Consider the following 25,025-nt stretch of genomic DNA (forward strand, 5'->3'; position numbering starts at 1 on the left):
TCATGCCAGTCTTATCACCAAGACAGTCACAGTTGTTTAGATTTATTATGCAATGGTAATCAGGCTATACAATAAATCTGCTATAGTAATGCATTAATCACTTTGCAAAGAAAAATGAACTACTGAAAGGAAGACAATACATTTTCCTCTCTCTTCTTCCCCATGGTAAGAACTAGTCCCTAACTCCATTTGTTAGAGAAGGAAGCATATATTTTCAGTTCTGCTGCTACATCTCTGATTTGAGCCAATGGCTCAGCAAGGTCACTTTCATTTTACTTCCTACATAAGTGAGCTCCACAAGTATTTCTCAATGAGGTTGTCCTTTAGACCTAGAAAATACTTGGGCTAAAATGTCTACTTGACTTGTTAGCTGTTTTTCCTGATTCTGCACACACTTTCATTGTGAACAGAAAGTTTGTACTTTTGGACGAGAACTCTTTAAGGTGATTGAGATGGATCACTGAGGGGATATAGATATCCAGAAAGGTTTTATAAGAAAGGGGATGCTATACAATACAAAGCAGAGGTGGAATCTTAGATGAAGCAAGAGAGATGGTATCATGGATATTTGTATAGCAAGGGGCTATTTCCACCTCACAAACATATGACTGAATACCCCAGTCATCATCCTCTTTCATGGATAAACTTCTTCCATTATTACTAAAACCTGTCACATCCCATCTCCAGAGCTGCTACCTAGTTCATACAGATTAGGTGGCAGTGTGTGCCACTGTGTCCTTGTGAGCACCTTTCAAAACAGGGTTTGGTTAAGTCTTCACTCAGGAAGCCAAAATCCTGGAAAACCTAAAACCATCTCCAGGAGATGCTCCCTGGTATTCTCCTGTTCTGATTAATCTCATCTTGGGGCAATTTGTTGCAGCACGTATGAGAAGAAAAGTCCCTGGGGAATATTTTCTTGCAAGCAAATACTTTTCTCTTGCTCTGGGACATTTCCCCACCAACCTCCCAGGCAAGGCACTGGAAGACAATAAGAAAGGCAGAATTAGCAGGCTCTGTTTCCCCTCATTTTTTTCCCAAGGAGCAAAGCAAATCTTCAATGAAAGAGAAGTAACATCTTTTCCAACTTTTAAAAAAAGCAACTTAGAGACAACTACAAAGCCCAGGACAATACAGATGGCTGAAAAATCCTCTTTAGTTCACCTTCATCAGTGGCATTTTGGGGAAAACTTCTTTCTGTCACAAAGGAAAAGCTAGATATACCCAAACCTATGTTGAGCTGGAAGCTTTTGAAACACAGGAGGTGACTGGCAAGCGATGTACCAATGGCTGTAGCTGCTCAGCTGCTAGTGAAATTAAAGCCATGTGGCACCTTGAAGGTACCCCCCCCCCCCAAGATGTTGCCTGCAACTGCAGAGGCTGCACCCAATCTCTCATTCTTACTTATATATATAATATTATAAAATGTTAAAATGTTTCCTAAAGCCTGTCAGTAAACTCTGACAGTACACAGAACTACAGTATTCCTGTTACCAGGGGAAATTTGTGGAGAGGCTACAGTTAACACTCCCGGGTAAAGAAATGCTCCCCACTCACCATCTCATAGAATAAAAATTATCAGGCTAAGAATTAAATTATTCCCCTTGCAGACATTGTAAAACCTCCAGGCAGCATCCTCACAGTCCTTTTCAACACAGGTAAATTGAATTCCAGCAAGTTTACTGTATGTGTGCTCTTCAGATGAGATATTAAATAACAAAGTCATGACCATAACCTATGAAGAAAGACTGAAAAATTGGAGTTGTTTAGTCTAGAGAAAAGGAGGCTGCAGTAAGCCATAACAACGGCCTTCAAATATGCAAAGGGTCAGTGTAAAGAGGAAAGAAATAGCCCGTCCTCAGTGTCTGCTGTGACTGGGATGTTAAGGGACCTGCACTGCGGGTTAGACAGGGAGAAATGCATTTGAGGAGGGATGGTGGTGAAGGTCTGCCAGGAAGGTGTCACGGTCTCCGTGAGGGGCTTTAATGACAGGTTATGCAAATATCTGTCAGGAATAACCTAAGCCTGTCTGACCCTGCCTCGTGGCACAGGGATGGATTACATTGAGATTCCTGGTAACCCTGTTTCATTTATAATTCTATATGGCTGAGCCCCCAAGGGCTAATTGTCCCCACTGCCCAAAAAAGCCCAAGCTTTTCCCTTTTCGGTTCAGTTCCGGCACATCATTTTTTTCCACCACCCAGTTATGGATTTGGGATGTGCTCAGGTAAAAGAGGAGGCTGGTGTCTGCAGAGCAGCCAGGCTGAGCCACGGGCTTACACCACTCAGATCAGTCACCTCATTCTTATGCAAATAAGTAACCAAATGAGAGGGTAGATGGTGTAAGAATGTAAGAATTTGGGTCAAAGTTTGAGGACTGCTTTGAGGCAAATGGGGCTAAAAATATGTACATAACTCTCAAATTTTTGGTGGATGTGCCTGGCATCTTTAAGGGTATATGGCTTTCTGCTGTTTGAGGGAATGTCTGAACAGGGTATGCTGCTCAGCTTCCCTGCACCCAGCCAGGCTTTTCGTGTTGAGGACAGGGTGGGCATGGGACAAGGCAGCAGTGTAACTGGACTGCATCCAGGCCCTTCAGCTATGCAGGCATGTAAAGGAAGGGATGCTGGCTGCAGTGCACCGTCTGACATGCAGAATTTGCTATGTGGGGGAAGCAAAGGCTTTTAGGAGCTTGTTTCTTGCTTGCTTGAATTAAATTCCGTTTAAAAATGTACACAGCTCCAGTAACTGCAAAAAACAAACCCTTTAAAAAAAAAGATAAGTGAAAAAAAAAGTGAACCACTAACTCTTCCACTTCAGCCTCCCCAGTTTAATTTCTTGCAAACTTCTGCCATGCATGCCATGGCAACCCCTAATCTGAAGCTTTTCACTGTGTTCTCTCACCAAACTCGAGTATTCATTTTGCAAATTAAATTAGCTTTCCTGATTGCAAACTGGGAAAATGAGAAGTATATAATAAATGGTAAGAAATGCTTAAATGGGTGATATGTCAATAAATAATCCCTGCATTTAATCTGAAAACCATTAGGTTGTTGGAGTGATGACTGATTTAACGCTACTCATTTAGCTTACCTGTGATAATGTGTTATTTAAACTCAAGATTTTATATTAATTACAGTCTGGACTAAAACCTTCATTTGGAAATAACTTGAGGGGTTGTTTCCTTCCCTCTTTTTTTTCCTTTTATTAAAAAAAAAGATTTAATTAAAAACACAAGATGAAATAAATATTTTAGGCAACCAGCAACAAAATGGGAAAATACCATGTGTTTGGAGTTTTAGTGCCCTCTGAGTGCTGGAATTTATTTGCAGCAAGCAGAAAATAGACAGCAAGCATAAAAATTCAGCAGATTCCCGCTAGTAAAATTATTTATCAAGCTAACAAGGGAGGAACCCTTCTAGTAGCAACAAGCCAGCAAGGAAAAGACGTGCCTTTATATTTTACCTTTGGGTTAGCACACCAGTAAAAATGCCAACTGACAAGCACTTCACATAAACATTTCTTTCTAAATGAGCTGCCTTGTTAGAAAAAAAAAATCTAAGCAAAGGAGCGCTCCAGTCAACAGACAGAAAAACCCAGGATGAATACTACATGGCTCCATATTACAGGAAAATATAAATAAAGGCATAAAAATAATGTTGGTGCATAAATGAATTTAATAAATTAACACTTCATTTTGCATTTAAAGTAACTACTTGGGCTATCAATCTATCTTAGCTTCAGTTCTACCGTGAAAGAATATCTATTATTTAGATCTTTCTTATCTCTGGAAAGAACTATATACACATAAACACACCAAACAGACATGCATGTGGGTATATGCATTCAGTGTCTTGTTGTTAGCTGTGCTACTCAAGCCCCATTGCAACATTTCTTTTACAACTGAAACCTTGAAGTCAGTTTTACAGTTTAGTTTAACGATACCAAACTTTGATTATAAATTATAAGGGGCTTTACTGCAGCCTGAAGAGGCAAAAAATTTGGAGATACTTGATTGCCTGATCCCAATTAAATTTTAAAGAAATAGTAAAGCATACATTGACTGCATAGCTGAGCTCTGAGGAGCACTGCAAATTATTCCTGCCGGCTGTATAACAGGACTGTACCCTCTGAGCACTTCTGTGCTGGAACAAGCATTTGACAATTGTCAGCAAGCTTTAAAATAAAACCAAACTAAACAAAAGAAAACACACACACATACACATACCAACCCCAACCCCCCCCGCCCCCCCCCATCCCAAATCCCAAGGATCTTTCTCAGGCATTATTATTTTCATTGCAGTAAAAGAATAGCTTGTGGGAGGGTAGGGGGCAAAACCAGACTCAGCATTTCAGCTGATTCTGTAACTCAGGAAGTAAAACCCGCCACAGTTGTTGACAAAGAGGGGGGGAAAAAGAAAGTTTTACATAAAACTAAGTGGTCAGAGAGAGGCACAGGTTGGAGCAGCGTTTGTGACTGAACTCAGATGATTTCTGGCCACATTTATAAGACAGACCCTATATTAGCTCCAAAGGCTGGTCAACAAAAATGGGGAAAGGTACAAAAAAAAACCCAAAACCAAACAACTAAAAAGTAAATTCTTTTTTGAGCTTTTGCTCCCCTCTAAAGCTGGCATTTGCCTTGCCTCTGCAGCAGCTCACAATGCAGGGAGAGAATGCAGAGTCTCCCGCTCCCTGTGCCACTGCCCCAGGCTGCGGCTCCAGCCGACCCTGTGCTTTTCTGGGGCTGGGGGAGAAAGTCTCCAGCTCTGAAATTCCCACTCAAGGGCCCAATCCTGCATTCTTCTCACACCCAAAGAGTCCTGCAAAAACAATGGGAATTTTTGGGTGTGCGGGAAATGCCAAAATGAGCTGGCATTTGTTAACTGCTGATGGATTACATGAATATGAATATTTGTCTGTAGGGGACAAACACTTTTGAGAAGTGAGCACAACATTATGGGCAAAACATCAGCAATAACAACAAAAAAGGGTAGAGAGAAACACCATTGATGTAAACCACGAAATAAATAATATATGTCAACTTTTATGTTTCTTGCCTTTGATCTGGGTACAGCTGACATGAAGTCCAGGAATTTATACCTTTTTAGCTGAGAAGACACAAGATGTCAAGTTATATTTTTTAGTGCAAGGCCAACACGTGAAAACAAAGCTGAAGGAGTTGAAGAAGTGAGTGTAACAGAAAACATAGAGGTTATCTCTTGTCATGGGAAAGAAAATGATGGGAGTTTCCATGGAAGCTGAGTGGTTAATATCATGCTGTCTTCACTTTGCCATTCTGTCCTGATTGGAATATAATTTGGGTCCAAGTGATGTGGAAAGAGATTGTTACTGAGCACGGCAAGGGAGTGCTGCGGGTAGAGGCGATGCAGAATTAAGTCTACAAGATGTACATACGTATGTATTCCTTGCTCCCTGCCTGCCTCTCGTTTTAACTCTATCATAAAGCTGTTTGAAAGTGGAAGCTGTTTGGAAGTGCACATAAAAGCATCCATTAAAAGGCATTACATAAAAACTCCATCGGATCCTGTCCAAGTGATACAGAGGTAAGCTGGAGAATCACCATGGAGTGCAGGGAGGCTTTGCCTTGGCTTTGGTGGGACAGCAAAGCTGGCCTTTGATTTATTTTCTTACTTGCTTTTTACTGGCACCAGCCCTCTGGCACTGGTCTAAGCCCAGAGCCTCTCCATCAGCTCTCCCACACTCCTGAGCATTTACACCAGGTAATTTGGAGCAGAATTTGGCCCTAAGTGTCTATGCAGGAGATGAAATTGGGTAAATAGGTTGTTCCCATCCACACTTTGTGGCTAAAGCCACTTCCAAAAAAATCACAAGCACGATGGGGAAATGCAGCGCATGGTTTTGTCCTCTTTAAAATGCCCACCCCTCCCCAGGGAAACAGACCTTCCTCTGAGGCAGGTGGGATACACTGCCATGCACTCCTCTCCTTTACAGCTTGGCCTCGTTAATCATTTACATGGCTTCACACCATTTTTCCTTAATTTAGCCTGAGCCTTAATCTCAGTGGCTTTGGAGGGCTGGTGTGCATGCAGAAGGGCTGGGCAGCCCGGCTCTGGGATGTCAATAACCCAGCACAATGCCTCTGCACAACACGAAGCCAGCTATTTAATTACCTATCACAACTAACAAAAGCTCTCTTTATTTTGATTAACTTTGAGGGAACGAGGTTCCCCACCATCAGAGTATGTTTAAATAATTACACAGTACAGACTAACATGCCTGGAAACACAAAGAGAGGGGGAGTAGGGAGAGAGGAGAGAAGAAAGGGAAGACATAAGCTCAGCGTTACTTCCCAATTTAAACTAGGAATGACCTCAGGGTCAATTTTTCAGAGTATCTCAGATCAATTCAATTCTCACCTCCACTACCTACCTGCTAGCAAATGAACTTACTGTGCCTTCCAATAGACAGAAATGACTAAAAGGAAATCGCGTTTAGCTGCATCTGAATAACCATGGTTATTAGATGATGCGTGCAGAGGAAAAATTACCATTTCCCTTCTCCTTCTCCTCCTTGTGATTGTCATTCTCACCTCACTGGTGATTAAGATGTAGGATGCTCTCACAGATTGTTAATTAGGTGTTAATATCTGCAAGGGGCCACAGCAAGCTCCTACACCTGAGGTCATTTCTCAGAAGTCAGGCTGTCTCCGGTGACAGTACCTGTAATTCCCATAGCTAGTTTGATTCCCACTCAACAGCTGGAGCTAGTGTTTCTTTCATGTCTGGTTTCATTTCCTATCTGAAATTATATGAGTGCTAATATCTTTATTATCTTTCCCGTAGAAGTGCAATGCCGGAGCATGGCACAGCGTGTTGTTCATCGGCTTTTTTTTCCCCTTTTCTTCTTCTTCCCACGGCCTTTTCAAAACATTTCAAGCAAAAACCCTTATGGTTAGCAAATTTACAGCTGAGGACTCCATTACAGACCGGGAGGGGTAGAAGGTAGGAGGAAAACAATAATAATTTGGGGACGGAAGAAAAGAGAATCTGCACAACTGCTGAATGATAATGGCTCGAACCTTGGGAAATAAAGGTAATGGCAGCAAAGGGAGGAATTACAAGGGCAGTGTGACCTCTACATTTCTTGCAGGTGCACAAGAGTTATTCTATACATGTGTGTATATAGGTATTAAAGTTACATCGTGTTTAAGAGAGAGAAGGGGCACATAACTGAGCCGTGATTTACTTATGTTTTGACTCATTCAAAATCTAGGTAAAGCTAAGCTATGTGGCATTCAGAAGATTACCAACTCCCAAAGCACCCAGTCTTTGTAATGGTGGAGACTAAATCTCATCCCAGCAGAAATGGTGCATGGGACTTGGGCAACACCAGTGATTTCCCATCCTAGGGTATGAACTAAGGTGAATGACAAGTACACCAGCTTCATTAAAAGGCTTCAAGGAACATTACAGCTGTTTTTTAACTCCTACAGAAGCCTAGAAGGTAAAAATTAATTATCTAGGTTTCTAACTGTAAACTGAGATATTGAGAGATCAACAGTAACAGACCTTTAGAAGAAACCTAAGATAACAAATTTAAAGTGCTTCAGTATTTTGCTGAATCTAGATTCAAATAACTGGGTCAAAGTCTCACAAGTGAGTCAGACTGTAACTCCCAACTCTCAGCTTCTTCACTCTCTAAACATCGGGACTATATGTGGAAGCCTGAGAAGTAATTTTATATGTGGGATGTTAAATCAGTACTTTTCCTGTCTCATCAATCTCCTGTATTTTGGTACAGTGTGAATCATTTGGTAAGTGGCACAAATTAGAAAGCCCAGAAGAGATGTTAAAAATATTTCTATATTTTTTTAGCACTTAACTTACAATCCTCTATTAGAACTAAACAACAGCACTGGAAAATATTTTAGAGCTTATTCTAAACACAGAGAAAACTATTAAATTGATTTTGCCAAGAATTTGGGGGGGAATAAAAGCTGACACATATAGCACGTACTTTCTCTTTGCTCACAAAGACTCGGGATGTTTTCATATTTCAAAGTCACAGAAATGAGCTGGAAAGGAGCTTGAGACAGTGAAATTGTGCTGCTCTGAAATACTTGAGAACATTTCTTAACCTACGTAAAAGTGACACGTAAAATTGTACAAAATATGTTTGGGGAGAGGAAAGGAAGGGGGAGAGGTTACTATCCATTTTTTAATAAAAAATAACATATTGCATCCTATTTAAAATAGAAGATTCTCATTTAGATTTAATATAGCACATCTGTTTGAAAAATACAGACAAGGCTCCCATTGACTGCAGTGGGAAACTTGCCAATAATATTTCACGGAATTTATCCTGATATCAGCTTTGGAAAATAAAGACATTTTATAGGGAGTGCTAATTCAACAACAGAAAGTTAAAAATAACTCGCTGGTATACAAAGAAATTAAATTGCTTTTACAGTTCTGAGCTTTAATTTTCCATCTTATCCAATGTATGGCCTGAGAATAAAACTTAGGTGATGAGGTGTATTTACAGTGAAGTCGGGGTGGTTTGACATCACAGGCCATTGCCATGAGAAGAAAAACGATGTCACAAACAACAGTCTGACTTGACTGCACATCAAAAATACCCGTGAACAGTATGAGGATGCAAAAGGTCTCGCACAAAACACAAATCTCTTTTAAAAATGCATGTGAGAATGCAGAAATAGCAGCGAAAAGTAAGTAAATGTATACTTTAAGAGTGCCATGATTTCCCCTGTGTGAAAGGTCTTAGAGGTAAACTGGAAAAGGAACAGAAAATATATTTCTGTTCTTTACTGCTCCTTATTCTCCCCTTAGTCTTAAGGCTCATCCATATGGGGAAATTATGTAGTAAACTATACCGCAGTGCTATCCGTTCCCTGGGTGGACAATCCTACTCGAGTTAGAGTGGGTTTTCCTAGCTAATTTATTTTCTTTTGAAAGCAGCTTAAGCTATACTGGGGGCAAGGAGTGGGTGAGCAATCCACCCTTCCTCCCAAATAAGAACATTCATCCAGGGAACAAACTCACAGCCAGCTACCACCATGTGAGTTCAGATTTTGCTTATTATTAGTACAACCTCTCCTGTAGGCATTGCCTTTCTGGTGGAAATGTGGACCCCAGGAATTTGATGGTGATTTAACCATTAAAGTCTACAGTGGGGCCAGGAGCCCATCCAGGACCTTTCTTCTCACCTGAGATGTAGGTAGGATGCAGTTTATATTCCAGAGGCCATCATTGCCGCATCCTGCCCTTGGAGCTCTAAAAAAGTCCTTCAGAGCCTCTTTGAAAACTGAAACATGAAGTGTTACACACAGTGACAAAAAAAAAGCAGATTTTTTTTTTTCTTCTCACTTTGTTTTTAAGAGAAAGCCTGGCTACAGGTGTTTTTTTATGTCAGAGCTAAATTCTACTTTCCAACATCATCATGCTGATCGGGAAATAATTAGAGCGATATTTTGTTCCTATTGGTTCCCTGATATTAGAGGGTGGAAAAGCTCTTCTGCACCAAACTAAATACACTGAGGTAGGGTAAAATACACCTGAGGTTATGTACATAGTGTGGGGGACGTTCACCAGAGCTTCTAGGAAATAGAACAGGCCAACCCATGGCCCTTGCAAAATAACAGTTGCCTTGTACAGTACCACAATGTACCCTCGGTGGTATTTTATGGGATGGCAACTAATTCTGATATTGGTATACCAGTGTATTGCAGAAACACAAATTTCATCGTGCAGTGCCTACTCTGACAGTTCCCAGCAATCTCCCCAGGCTCAAGGGCACTGAGCAACACCAGCAACAGCCCTCCTTGGGCCCTGCTGCCATCTCACCCACCAGAGACATCACGGTGAGAACCTCTTAACCAGCAATCACCAAATATTCCACTCACACTCATAAAATGAATTTCCTCCAAACGCTGAAAGGATGCCAGAAATAACATAATTCCTTCAAAGGAGTTAAGTTAGTAAGTGAGACCACAGAGACTATTGTCCACTACTATAAATGTACGGTCTTAAATTCCCTCAACCAAGCCACCTCCATGAATATCAAGTGAGTGCACCTCCAGACAGCGTGGAGGGTTGGAGTTTTCATATCTAAGCTTATTATTCCTAATATCACAGAGACACTTCCCTGAATTGTCCTTCTCCTTCCCAAATTCCCCATCTGACCAGATGTCTTTCTCTCTCTTACTTTCACCTGTCAATCATGTTCACAGCTGAAATTTGATTTCTCTCCCAACAGTAACCTTAGATGAAATATTACCATAGGGGTCAGAACTGTCTGAACCTTGCCATAAAAGTTTGTTAACTCTTCTGAGCCCCAAGAGTTATTTGCTTAGAAGTAACAGATTTGCTGGTTTTGGGGTTTTTTTTTCCTATAATATGTGAAAGCATAATCACAAAGAATTGTCCTAAAGAGCAGTAGGCTAAACAGATCCTGGGATCACAAGTGCCCATCAGGAAAAAAGGCTTTTGCTTTTTTATTATATGGACATCAAGAATGTATATCATTTATATAAATCTAATGGTCATATATATAAATTACAGGGATCACTGAAGAGTTTCTGTAGGGTTATTGAAATTAGGAACAAGGTGATGGACCACATGCTGCACCATTGCAATTAAAATACATACCTAATGTATTTACCTCAGCTGAATCACGACTTGGCTCTGTTCTTGCAAAAAGCATATTGCACTTTAAGTTCTCAAAAAAACCCAAGTGGTCTGGCTTCTCTCTAATTTATAGTGGTGAAACACAATAAAAAGCCTCCATGTATTGCGGGCAAAACCCTACCCAGGGTGTTCCTCGGGGAAGTGAGAGGAGCATCAGGCTTAAAATGAACATTTTCTGGAGCTCCTTGAGAAAACTGTTCTCACAGCCTTCACACAAACTCCTCTCAGTGCTTTTAAGTGTGGAGTGTCAATGACGTCTTCCCCACCCTCACTCCAATTTGAAATAATAAAAATTAACAAATAATAAAGAGCAAAACAAGCTTGATTCCAGGAGGCAATAAAATTCAACTGTTTTCTAACAGCACGTTAAGTGTCGATTGGTGTGCAGCAGGCTGCACGGCAGCCTGTGTTCTTACCTAAAATGGGAGGTTTCATAAAAAAAAAATTCACCCAGGAATCTTTCATTGCAACTTTGGTGCTCATTTAAGCCACTTAGTATTTTTTATAGTCAAGGTCAATAAAAATCAGATTCCATAGAAAAAAATAAAGTGCCTGTTTGAGTCTAGCAGGGGAAGGCAATGAAAGTTTAATTCCCACATTTTCATTAGTGGTGTATTTTTTAGTCAATGTTGACAGACTGAATGAACACAAATTTCCAGAGGAAAGCAGCACTGTGAATTAAACTCTATTGTAATTTCTAAGTACAGAAGGCGTCTAACACAGACTCATGATTTTCATCGAGATCTGAGGGAGATCTTCAGAAGACCCATCCTTAATCCCCGTAGCTGATGTCTGTACGCTAGCATTTGAAGAAAAAGAAAGAAAACATTTGCAAAGGATTATATATGAGTTGTGGGACACAGGAGAGCTGCCTGTCTGACAAAAGTACAAAGCCCCATCATTGCAAGTGGTTCATGTAGGCACCTGAAAGTCAGCCTCATCCGAAAGCCTGGGAAACTGCACCACGGACTGCCATCGGCTCCCCAGGGCTAGACCAGAAAGCACTGTCTTAGCAGCAGAAAACAAAGCAGTGAAATTACCACCCCTGCTGAAATATGTCAAATTGCTACTGAAAATGAACACATACCTTTTTTTTATTTATTTTTGACCACAGGTACCAGGGATTCTCACATCACCGTTGTAGATGATTCTCTCGGGTACCTAATTTAGTAAATAGATGAAAACAAACCATTATTAAAAGGAATTTTAAACACTATAAAGCATGTCTGTCATGTCACTATGGTACAGAATAGGACCTTTTCTATTCAAATCCTAAATTAAATTTAGAAAGCCTCTTGTACTGTTTATTAACCTTGAGTGAAGGAAGAAGAAATTAACAGAGTTTTAAATGAAACAGTTCTAGCTCACACATCTGGTCTATACTTGATGTTAATAACAAGAGACTTACAGACAAATTAACTTAAAACCATATATTTTTGCCTCTCCTCAGCTTCTAAGACCTGAAAGCATGTAGCTATCTGTATTTCTTTCTTAATGATTGTTATTAGCTGCAGTAATGTAATTGGCAAAATAATAATCAATTTTTGTACACACTCCATTATTTTCCAGACAGTAGCTTAATAGCAAAGCAGAGCTGTCACTTCTCCCTGCAGTTACTCACACTATATGGATCCCTCCTGTCAACACATATTTAAAATCTAATTTAAAAAAAATTCAATGTGGAGTGAATCTTTGCACAATAAGTGAGATAAGTCAGTGAGTCAATCCCCTTTTCTTAAATATGGGTGTTTTGTTGAGTCCCTTAGAGTTAACTCTCTCTCCCTGAGTGTGTATACACAGGCATATACATATATTTTCTATAAACTGCCTGCAGGAATGCTTCAGCTCCATCCATTGTTGTAACTGCACAGCATAATCAGAGCAAGAATAAAACACAAGTCAGATCGCTTTGAATTAAAAAAGAAAAGCAAGACAAACTAGTGCTGCTTTTCCAGCATTGAGTCCAGATCAGCTCTGCAGCTTTGAAAACAAAAGTCCATTTGGTGATCTCTCTCACACATCTCACCCAAAGGTGGGACAGCTGCATTGAAATAGTCTCCACATGCCACTGAAAGCAATGTTTCCTTTCCTTTCCTTTCCTTTCCTTTCCTTTCCTTTCCTTTCCTTTCCTTTCCTTTCCTTTCCTTTCCTTTCCTTTCCTTTCCTTTCCGAAGGCGACAGTGTTTCCTTAAATGCAATACCTGGCACCTGGCCCAGGATCTCTTAAAGCAAATGACTCCCATAGACTCAGTGTCATTTCCCTCTGCTTTCATGCTCATTGGTGAATCCATCCAGTTACTAATGCATGGGGCAGGGAGAAATAGGTACTGAAGCCTCACACCTGAAGAGCATCCAGAAGATGATGTGGTCAGCCTGCTTTTAGCAGCCTTTGCTGTGGCCATCCTTGCTCTAAAACCACAACCATTCAGCCACATCACAAGAGACCTGAAACAGGATGGCAACAACCTGCTTTCACCAGCAAGGCACACTGATTCATTTAGTGGCTTTATTTAACTATCAGTTTATTAATAAGGAAAGAGTCAAAGAAAGTAAAGACAGCATGAAGGCAGCCAGAGACACTAAGCAGATTTATTAATTTAAGAAGGCTGATCACTTTCCTTCATTTTATCTGACAGGGCTGGTGCAAGAGAGTTGTACTTCAATAAGTTTTCTACTCTATACTGTGCTATTTTAAAAGGATTTCACAATAAAGGAAACCGAAAGACTGTGCACAGTCTGGAGACCGTATCTGGTGTGACATGAATATAGTATTTTAACCAGATTTAATCTTACAGTATTCCCTCCTCTACAATGACTTTGCAAGAGGAAACCCTACAGAAAGGAAAATCTGTTCATCCCACACCACAAAACACTGAATTGCATTGCAGGCTCCAGCGTCTCTTCCTACATAATAAAATGCTTTCAGCAGGGAATTTGGAAGCAAGGCGGGGAGGGGGAATACTAGGTCTTGTTTCGTTCACTTTTAGGCTCATTTTAATTGTCACTAACATTTTACTGCAACAGCTCCAAGTGCTTGAAGGAGCAGGGGTTGTTTGCAGTGGAGAAACCACAGCGGTAGAAGCTGATACCAACAAATAAAACTGCCCCTATCTCTATCCCTATTAGCGTCATGACAGTCCACTGCCAAGGCCTTGGGAAGAACTTTTGTTTCAAAATTGGAGAAGCAGGGCTCAGGCTGCAGGAAAATGAATCTGTTGGCTTTCTGATTGAAAAAAGCTTTAAGCTTAATCACGTACACATTGTGAGATACATCCACATGGACTCAGCCTCAGAAAGTGCCGCTCTCCATACTTCAGATTCTTTAAAAGCCATGAAATATAAATCCTGCCCTTCCCCCACAGTCTTGCTCCCTGCAGAGATCTCAGGGCCTGATCCAAAATGTCATTAAATAAACTCACTTTGATTGCACTGGGGTATAGACTAGTCTCTGTGTGAGCACAGGTGAAAAGAAAAAAAAGGAAAGAAAAAGAAGAGGATGGAAAAGGGAGAATCTTAAGAAGAAGAAAAGAAAAGGCAAAACACAGGAAAAGAAGGAAAAATGGAGTAAAAGAGGAAAAAATGAAAGAGACAATTAAGAAATAAAAGAGAAAAGAAAAGAAAAGAAAAGAAAAGAAAAGAAAAGAAAAGAAAAGAAAAGAAAAGAAAAGAAAAGAAAAGAAAAGAAAAGAAAAGAAAAGAAAAGAAAAGAAAAGAAAAGAAAAGAAAAGAAAAGAAAAGAAAAGAAAAGAAAAGGACTATGAACAAAATAATGGGGAAGTGCTCTGGGAACATACCTAGGGGGTCGGTCAGCCTGCTGCAGCCGCCTGGGTGACACACGGAGCTAAGCTTGGGGCGCATGGACGGATCCTTTAGTTACGCACAGACTCTCTTTTTGTTCCGGGAATTGAATTTAGAAACAGACAAACAAGCAAACAAACAAGCAAAGGATGCTGCCCTCACCCTTCCCGTCCCTCCCGGGTCCCTGTCCGCCCCCCCGCCTCTCCCCGTCCTCCCCCCGCACCTGGCTGTGATGGGCCCTCCGGACCGTGTGTGTGAGCACTTCCATCCCCCCCCCCGTCCGAGATAATGTGTGTGTATGTGAGCACCATCATCCCCCGGCCCGGGAAGGGTGTGCGTGTATGTGAGCACCTCCATTCCCCCGCTCCCCTGGAACGCGCTCCGGTGATGGAGAGCTCGTCGGGAGAAGAGGGAGCCTTTACACCTTTACACGGACACTCTCTCCCCGACCTGGCTTATTTTAACCAGCCTGGCTGGTTTAAGAATCCGTGCCAGAATTCTCCCCAAATGTGCGTCTCTCCGCTGACCGAGGCAGGTGCCGGGCGGGCAGCGGAGAAACAAACCGTGTGCCCCGGTGATGCCCGGCAATCCGCTCCCGCCGGCACCCCGCCGCCCGCGGGGACACGCCACTTTAACTCGCAAAACTAAGGGATGAGGGGTAAGGAGATGCCAGAACTTGCGCTGAAATAGGGTGTTGAGCCTTCACGCCTCCATCCGCAGTCACTGACATTTCTGCTTTAATGGGGGGACAAGCTGCTGAGAACATTTTTCAGGACTGTGCTTCTTTATGAATTAACAATTGAGAGCTGCAACCAGGGACGCTCCGTGCCCTACCCCCGCTGGAAACTTAAAGACACTGCTCGGTTTGTTGTTTGCTGGGTGGTTGGGTTTTTTTTACTGCGTGGTATAGAAACACCAGTTCTAGCAAACTTCTGCTCTGGTTGTGATTCCCTCCATGGAAGACACCTCGTAGAGATGAATTAAAAAATATATATATATATTTTTAAGAGGCAAAGGAAATCATGTCACAAAGTCCACAGGGCTTTAACCTAAACAAGGAGAGAGGCAGTGAGAGCTCCATCCCCGTAACTCACTGCACCACGACTACAGGCCTGCACACTTTGCTGCTGTGTTGGAAGTGGCTTGGGTTTGAAAGCTAGACTTCAAGGAGAAAAAAAAAAGTGGGTACAGAAACAGTGAAAGCAAATTATCGTTTCAGAGAGCAGTAAGATATGGGTGACTTGCATCAGGGGCACTGAGACGTTATCACGCTGTGCCGGGTCAACTTGATAGGGTGGCAGATAGATGGGGCTGGAGCTGGGGCTGCTATCTGCTGGTACATGCAGCTCCAGCCTCACTGATCCCTGGCCTTTTGCTTTTCACTTGAAAAGTTAAGTCACATCCTGGACTATTTTTGCATCGTGTTGGCTTAGAGCTCACAAATCTGAATGCACTCAGCTCTCAGAGAGTGACAAATGTTATTCTCGGTCCTCCCCCACAATTTCAGGCAGTCAAGAATTAGATGCGGCAGAGTGTACAGTATTTTAATCTATTGATTTGTATCTGCTGTGCCCCCCAAAAAATCATCAGAGGAGCCTTAAAAGTGTGAAGTGGTACGAGTGCTCTGCTCCCTCCTGAAAATTCAGATGAATTCTCTCAACAGCCGCTCACCTCTGCCATGTCCTGCGGTGTGCTATCTCATGTTATTCATACCAAGATCTGCACTTAAAACAAATATCTTAAGCATTTGACTACAGACAGCTCGAGTGTGTGTGTACAAGCAGGATTGTTTTCTGTCCTGGCTGAGCAAACAAAATCTATCCCACTCTCCATAGCTACCCCTGGAATGCCCAAGCCTCATGGCAGCCACTCACAACACAGTGATTCGGAAAGAGAGAGGGAAGAAAGTTTATTTATTTATTTTTAAAATCTTAATTCTTCACATTGAAATATGTGGAATTGATTTGGGGGTTTTTTCTGTGTGAAATTTTGAATTCAGCCATCTGAACAGGTGTCAGAAACAGTGGGTCCATTTAGCTCATCTGATGATCGGAGTAATAAATATAGAGGATTTCCTTTCAATGCAGCACATGCTTAAATGACACCAATGTAGTTCTGGCATCTGAGCAGATAATTCTGATATATGCATCATTTCCTCCCTAAATCCAGGAAGCAGCTACACTATCTGATATTAGTATGTTATGTCAAATAGAAATTGGTATTAAAATTATGAATGATTCTAGATCAAGAACTTCCTACACACTCCGCCGAGGGAGGGGGAGGAAACAGCTGCGCAAAAGCTTTCGGAAAGAAAAGGAAAGGGGAAAAAAAAAAGACCTGGGAAAGTTGATTTTTTAAACTAAAAATTTGCTGCCACATTTCGTGTGGGGGTAGTTTTCGAGTGGCATTTTGATTCAGCTCAGGCGTTTTTGGTTTAAAAGGGTGAAGAAGACTTTCTAATAAAGAGAAGCTCTCAGCGCTCTGTTTGCAAAGCAGGCACTTCTCACACAGCGCCTGACCAGCACTGCTGAGAGGTTGTTCAAGAAATAAATACACACTGGTGTGACTGGGATATTTCCCTCTCTTCTCCCCTTTTTTTTTTTTTTAAAGATGCACTCCAGGATGACATTTCTCGAGCAGGGAAAACGCTGCAGCACAAACATAAAAATACTCTTGGACTCTGCTCAGCAGAAGCTCAGAGGTCGGGCAGAAGGTTTTGTTTCGTTTTAGGGGGGGGAAATAAAAAAAGGCTTAAGGGCAAGGTGGGATGGGGAGGGAGGAGGGGGCTGAGCTGCCCTGCACACCATTTCCCAGCCAGCACAGGGCCACTCTCCGTGCACATATCTCCTGGTAGTGGTCACATGAAAGTTCTTTGTAATGTAGTTAATAAATGGGAAAGCACAATAGGTCTATGGGAGAAATAGGATGTTGTTAGTGATGGGGAGATTAAGACCACTCAGGCCTTTCAACACATGATGGCCCGGCTCAGGCAGCGTTCCCCCTGCTTTAGCCAGAGAAGTACCTGCGGGTGAACAGTGGGATCCTGCTCCCCTTTGAAATCCCCAGGGATTGTACCTCTGAGCTCAATGGGGGCAGGATTGAGGCCAGAGTCAAGCGAGGGGTGATTAATGAATGTAGGTTATTCAGAGCAGAGCGGTTCCAATTAGTCCTCAGCAAGCAGTCCTGCAGCAAAGGTGGGCGCTTCCCTGCAATGATTAATACAGAGAACCCCAAGACTCACTTTGCTTTAGTGAACATTAAAACAGGCAGCTATGGTTTTTTTTCCCTTCACCTGGGCAGTTGGTTTGTTTCACGCTGAAATTCAAGATTGCAGTATGTGGTAATAATGCCAAACTGGGAGAGAGCCTTTCTTCTGTCTCAGGTTGGGTATGTGATGGGAATTTTCCCTTTTGCACTCAGCCTATTTCTAGGAAGGATTTCTCTTATCACTGTTTAAACAGGGTCATGGGTTTGGGGATTTTTCCTCTGAGAAAGAAGATACTTCAAGGAGGCAGAGTGCTCCCCTCGCTCTGCACTACTCGGATGATTTACAATACTTCTGAAATCCTAGTGCCTGCTCCTAACTTGGCCTGCAAGGAAACCTGGAGCAGCAAAAGGGATGAGGCTGAAGCAGAAGTGAGTCCTACTCCAGGGGCTTGGGGGCTGCACCCCCCAATGAGGAGAGGCCTCGACCCTTCCCTTCCTTATTGCAGAGCTCCTTTGGGAGCTCTCCGCAAGGGCAGCAGCAAAGCCTTTAAGTGACCCTCCTGCACAAAAACCCTGGGCATCAGCAAAGGCTCAGCCAGGGAAGGGAAGGTGGGAGAAGAAATAAAAAGCAGCCCTGTCTTTATGAGAGGAGATAATTCTCTGCTCGGCCAATAGCAACCAGTTTACCCACAGATTACACATTAACCAGAAAATGGAACTCGAATTAACCAGAATCTGGAGCTTGAACCATTACTCAAACCCTGGTGCAACAGCAGGTCAGATGCCAAAGGGCAGGTTGGTGCCCCAGCAGCGAGGAAGGGCGAGGCACAGCATCGGCATCAGGGACCATGGCCACCAACACCCACTGTCACTCACGATGGTGTCCAACTCCTCCACAGGGACCTCAGCAGGAGCAGGTTGACCTCCAGCAGCACCTGGTGCCCATCGATGCAGATCTCATGGGCGCAGGTGCCGTGGGAGTGGGGGCTCAGAGGGCCGCATCCTGAACTCAGCACACAGCAACCCAAGCTGTGGGCTGGACCAGCTCGGCAGAGAAACAGCAACAGGTCTTCTCCTTTCAGTGCCACCAGCACCCAGGAGGAATGACCTCGCAGCTGGGAAGAAGTTGCACCAACAGCAGGGTGGAGGGAGATATAAAGGACAATTAAAAAGTGCTGGGTTTATGAGCCTGAGTCTGGAGATAAAACCCCCATCCTGGAGCAGCTGGAGCATCCTTCAGAGAGGCCTCTGCATCTCAAATAAACTGGGCAGACAATCCCATTCAAAGAGAGGGAGAGGGCTCTGCAAACGGACGCGGCTCTCGGGGAAGGTGGCTTTTTGAGGAGCCTTTTGGAGTCAAAATGCTCTTTGACATGGGGAACTGTAGTGAAGAGGGGCTCAGAGACCTGAGCATTTCTGGCACATTAACCTTTGGATTGCCTGTTTAAGACAAATAACTCAAAAGTTAGAGGAAGTCCTTTGAGTTTTTGGTTTTTTTACTCTGCTCCTCAGTTCACTCGGGGCTTTCTAAGGCCTGTAGCAAAAAAAAAAACAGAAAGAAAAAGAAAAGGGAAAAATATAAAAAGAGAAGACCAGAGGGCAAATGAAAGAAGAAAGGGAGAAAAAAAGCAAAGAAAAGAAAAAGAGGAGGCAGTATGGACCCAAATGGTAAGAAATCTTTCAATCTAGCGTTAAGTGGCTCTGTGACAAGCCAAGCCTGATGCGGTGTCATCTCTTACTAGAGACAGGCATGCTTTGCTGGGATCAGATGATAAGAGGATGTGAAGTCTTCCCTTTCACTTCACTCCATCATAAAACAATCAAAATACAGGGCTGTATCATGTCATCAGGTTTTTAAGCAGATCTCCCCTTTGAGATCTCCTAAAACCTGGTGGGATGATCTGAGTCACTGAAACTGAGCTCATTGCAATAGTGGGAAGTCAGAAGCAGCACCTGAAAGCTCATGTTTTTCATCTACCTGAGAGAGAACTTGACTTCTATCGGGTGACAATTTTCCATGAAGCTATTCTTTTCACTTCTCCCCTCCTGAATATTATTGAGTCCAGCTCAGGTACCAGCATCAGCCCTTTGCCAGGCAGCATGCTGAAGTACTGCTCTTGGAGTTCTTGAACTTTTAAACTACAGACTAAGAAACTGAGTACGGAATCAAAAAAATGCAGTTTATTATTGTAGATTATTCTCTCTTTTGATATAACCATAGAGTCGAAAATGAAAGAAAAGCACATAGGAACATCACACGTGGTTAGTTAGTAACTCAAGATATAAAACAATTTTGCACAGCAAAATATGTAAAAGAAAAAGTAACTGACAAGATTTTTTTATATTTATTGTGGTAAGATTTACTTTCCATTTTTTTCTTTTTCTTTTTTTTAAAAGACAGGATATCAGTCCCTGAAAATAAAATTTACTGATTATTGCCTTTAAAACTGCGGAATTTTTTTGAAGTTACAGAAAATCCAGTTCTGCACCACAATACAACTGTAAAAAAATCTGCATCATTTTAAAACTGTGCAGTAATGCCATCTTTATAACTGCAGAAATTGTATTAGCGTTCTAAACAGGTTCGAAAGGTTTGTCTTTTTTGTATTAGATGCTTGCAGGTTATATCTTAGTGCAATTCAGTCCCAAATACTTCAATTTTGAAGAAAAATAAAACAAAAAAAACCCTCAACCCATACATTTTGAATGTAAAATACCCCTATAGATATAAACAGGGGTGCCTCCCCCTTTTAATACTTTGGTTTTCAAATACAGTCAGTGGTATAGCAAGGACTACATATACCCAACTTATATTTAAGTTGCAAGCACATGCTGCATAAACTACTTTTTAAAACAGTCCCGTTGCAAATTCTACCCCCCTTTACATCACGACAGTAAACAATTTAGTGCATCAATCTTTAAAAAAAAAAAGAAATCTACATCTAAACAGACCTAACTCTTTCCAATTTATCTATAACATTCCTTTATCTGTAGCATACATTTTAACTGGGCTAACAGATGACAGAAACTAGAATTAAATTATATACTAGGAAGCCAGAGCATTCCACATTTGACAATGACCAAATGCAAAAGGAAAAACAAAATAAAATAAAATAAAATGGGGCAGATCACTTAAAATTAATTTTTAGACTGTTTTAGGCAACAGCATGGTTTCAGTGTCCCCCTCAAGTGGGATGCAAATTTTGGTTTTGAACATCTTTCCATAGTTCTTTTTGTGTTGCTGCTTTTTTAACAGATATTTTTTTTTGCCACATCAGGTTATCAAAATCCATTCTGGCAGGTTTTTGTGGGTTTTTTTTTTTTTTCTCAGAGGGAATGCTTCAGTGCATTTAAAAGGAAGTCTGAAGTTTTGAGTAACTCAAAGCAGTTTTAGAGCAGATGCAAACTTTAATGGGGAGGAAGAGGAGGAGGAAGATCAAAGGTTGCACTTTTTTGCTTTCAACCCAAAAAAGTGATGAGGCAATAAAACAAAAGGATGAATGCCATGCCATAATAGTCTCCAAAAGTCCATTTCCAAGCAAAAGAAAAAAAAATAATTATACCATACATGACCAGCATGCAGGGTTTTTTATTAATATAATGTCTCTTTTTCATAGTCTTTTGAAACATAGTTCATTGTTGCTAAGACAAAATAGCAAGCGTAATGCATGAGATGAGTATGGGATTCTAATGGCAGACTAAAGTCTCATGTTTGGCAGATTAAGGCCAAAACTCACATGAACACACCGAAGGTTGATGCAGGCTTGATTTTGGCAGGTTGATCTAGGCATATCTCTAGTTTTGCACAACAACGCTAAAAACTGATGGAATTCAGCAAGCTGGAGTCTAAAAACTTCACATTGTTTTTGTATATATTTTTTTTGTTTTGAGGGTTTTTTGTATTTTTTTAATTTTATTTTTTCTTTTTGCAAAGCTCAAGTCTCATATGAAGAACTCAGGATGGCAGAAAAAAAAAAATCTGACTTTTTTTTGGACACAGCAAGCTCAAAAGAAAAAACAAAACAACTCATGAACTTAAAAATATATATCTATAATGTGGATGGCAGGTTTCAAAGAGCAAGCTTCATATGAAGAACTGAGTTGGTGGCGACTTGGATCTTTTAAATTTAAAAAACAAAAACAAAAACCAAAACCACAACCACAACAGCAAGCCCCCACAAAAAAATAAAAAAATAATAATAATAAACAGAAAAGAAACTCATGTAGAACTTTAGGTTGGCCAACACGGAGCCAGCCCACCTTAAAAAGAAAAAAAAAACCAACCAAAACCAACAACCAACCAAAAACCAACCCAAAAAACCAACTTTGTTTTAAAATTGTTTTGAGTTTATATATATATATATATATATATAAAAAAAAGTACTAGAAGGTGGCAAGCTGGGTTGTCGCTCTAGCAAAGCCCCCAACAACAACTCACACGGAGAACTTTTAGTTAAGGTGGCAAGGCTGTGGGAACTCACATGAAAAACTCTGGAGAGGAAGGGTTGTCGCTGCTGGATCCGTTTTCTCTGAAGCCATTGCTGACCAGCTTCTCGTATTTCTCCTTGTAGGCGTCCCTCTCCCGGACCAGCCTGGAGATCTCCTGCTTTAGGTGCTCCACTTGCTGCAGCAGCTGGTTCTTCTCCGACTCCAGGACGTGCCGCTGCTGGACCCTCTTGAAGCGGCAGGACTGGGCATAGCCCCTGTTTTTGAGGGTCCTCCTCTTCTGCTTCAGCCGGATCACCTCTTCCTTGCTGACGCCCCGCAGCTGCCGGTTCAGCTCCCGCACCGACATGGTCACCAGCTGCTCGTCGGAGAAGCGGTCGTCGAAGTGGAGGCCGCCGCCGCCGCCGCCGTGGTGCGGGTGGTGCAGCCCCCCGGCGCCGCCGCCGCCGCCGCCGCCGCCTCCGGAGCCCGCGGCCGAGGAGGCGGAGGAGGGCGGCGCGCTGCCCGGCGCCGCGGCGTGGGGGTGTCCGCCGCCGCCGCCGCCGTGGTGCGGGTGGTGGTGGTGGTGGTGGTAGTGGGGCGCGCCGCCCTGCGCCGCCGCCGCGGCGATCACCGCCGACACCACGGCGGCCGCCGAGCCCATCTCCTCGGCCGGCACGGAGCCGCCGGCGCCGGCGGCCGCGGCCAGCTGCTGCCCTCTAGCATAGCCATCGAAGGCGCCGGGCAGCGGGTGGTGGCTGCTGTTGATCAGCGCCTCCACCGCGTCCTCGGGGCTGAAGCCCAGCGCCTCCGGGTTGAGCTGCTGCGGGTAGCCCGTCATCCAGTAGTAGTCTTCCAGGTGGGTCTTCTGGTCGGTGCCGGAGCCGGGGCTGGGCGCCGAGAAGCTGGGGGACGGGGGCACCGAGCTGCAGGGCGTGCTCATCGGGGTGGAAGAGAGCGATCCCCCGGCGATCAAGCGGCCGCACTGGCTGATAATGCGATCGGTCTCCACCGGCTCCTTTTTCACTTCAAACTTCATCAGATCGAAGTCATTAACATATTCCATGGCCAGGGGACTGGTGGGCAGGTCGGAGCTGCTCATTGCCAGTTCTGATGCCATCCTTTTGCTGCTGACAGTCCTCCAGAAAGGGTGCGCTCCGGGAGCGAGGGGACTGCTCTGAGTTGCCACCGGGTGAGCCAGCTTGATTTTTGGCGAGCTCTGCTCCGCTCTCTCCTGCCTCTGCCTCTCGCCACGGCCCCTCGCAGCCTCCGCTCCAATTCGCCCCGGCGGCTCTCACTCCCGCTCCGCGTTATCCTTTGCAGAGTCTCCGCTGCCGCTGATGCATCAGAGCGAGGGGCTCTCGCTATTCGCCTTTTGCATAAAGGGGTTTTTTTTTTTCCTCCTTTCCTCCTCTCTCCCTCCCGTCTCTTTCTCTCCTCTCTCTCTCTCTCTCCTTTGTAGCTCGCAAACTGCAGCTGGAAGTGTTAGCTGGTGTTGTTGCGAGTCAATTTGTTGTTGTTGTTGTTGTTTTGTTTTCTTATTTTTAACACTTCATGGTGCCTTTCCTCTGGGCTTTCTCATGCAAAGTGCAGAGCGAGAAGAGAGGTTCATCGGGGGAGGAGGGAAAAGAGCGAAGACGAAAAAAAAGAGAATCAAATATCGCAACCAAAATGATAATAATAGTAATAGTTAAAAAAAGAGAGGGGGGGGAAAAACCTCGACCCCAAAGCTACAGCAAGAAGATGAAAAATATTTTAAAGGTTTCATCCAGGAGGAGAGTTTAAAAGCATTGCTGAGTTTTATAGCGCTCCTGACGTCAAATGGGAAATTGACTCTGCGGCCGGACCAATGGGCTGCCGCCATCCCAGCCCTCATTAGCATAATAGTATAGAAACAAGGAAACTTTTCGGAGCTGTCAATCAGGGCCCCATCAGCTGACTGTCAGCTGGGGAGCGCTTAACCCCTTCCTGCCCGCCGCCTCCCGCCGGACTCACCGGGTAAGCGGGTGCGGGACGGGGCCACTGCGGGGGACGTTCTTCCTGCTCCTCTCGGTCGTCGCTCCGGGCCGGTCCGCGGCCCGCCGCACTCCCCGCGGCCGTGCGCGCCTTCGGGCGGGCGCCGTACTCAGAGGCAGGCGATGCGGGAGCTGGCCCCGCGGGGCGGACGGCGCGGGCACCTGCGGGCACCCCCAGGCGGGGGCGGGGGTTGCAGCGCCCCGGCGGGGAACCGGCAGCGCGGCGCTGGCTGCGCGGCCGCTCGTAGCGCGGAGCTCCGCCGTGCCAGGCGCGGGTATGTCGCTCCGAGCCGGGGCCGGGTCTCTCGCTCTGCTCCGCTCCCCCGCAGCGCCCCTGGCAGTTACCGGTTAATTTTTTTTTACGGAGACAGGGCATCGATTCCTCCGTGCGTCCGTCAGTCCGTCCGTCCCCCCTGACAAGAGGTGCGAAAGCTCCGCAAGTTTGCAGCGCCGCCGCATTTGGCCTGCTGGCCCGGACTAATTGAATTAATACATTTAGAAGTAATTGTATTTACTTTAGCCCCCCTCCCCCTTTTTCTCCGGGAGGCGGATGGGGATGGGGCCGGGGGGCGGCGGACGCGGAGCGGCGGAGCGCTCGGTTCGCACCTCGACAGCGCCATCTCTCGTCGAAAGGTCAGTGCGAGGCGGCCCGGACGGACGGAGCCGCGGGGGCCGGACGGGACGGGCCCCGCCGACGGGCTGGCGGTCGCCCCCGCAGCCACCGAACTGCCCGCCCGGCCCCGGCTCTGGCCCCGGCGCGGTTCGACTCGGCGAGCCTGCAGCCGCAGCCCCGGCCGCGGGCCGGGGAAACCCGGAGCCTCTGGGGCTGCCAGGCTCGATTTTATATATTTTTTTTATTTTCCGACCGGGGCTTTATGGGAATATCGATAGA

At 44.0% G+C, this 25,025-nt stretch overlaps 1 protein-coding gene across 2 annotated transcripts in view; it reads right to left on the reverse strand.

Annotated features, from left to right (window-relative positions):
- Positions 1 to 23,923, reverse strand: part of MAF (MAF bZIP transcription factor) — a 188,498-nt gene extending 164,575 nt beyond the window's left edge. For both annotated transcript variants that reach the window (XM_062007185.1, XM_062007184.1), the window contains exons 1-2: positions 22,175 to 23,923; positions 11,776 to 11,849 (exon numbers count right to left, since the gene is read on the reverse strand). In XM_062007185.1, the coding sequence (XP_061863169.1) occupies positions 11,816 to 11,849; positions 22,175 to 23,238 (1,098 nt within the window). In that variant the 5' untranslated portion in view covers positions 23,239 to 23,923 and the 3' untranslated portion in view covers positions 11,776 to 11,815. The remainder of the gene's footprint in view (positions 1 to 11,775; positions 11,850 to 22,174) is intronic.
- Positions 23,924 to 25,025: the final 1,102 nt, after the last annotated feature.

This window comes from Colius striatus, chromosome 14 (genome assembly GCF_028858725.1).
Source record: "Colius striatus isolate bColStr4 chromosome 14, bColStr4.1.hap1, whole genome shotgun sequence".
NCBI lineage: Eukaryota > Metazoa > Chordata > Aves > Coliiformes > Coliidae > Colius > Colius striatus.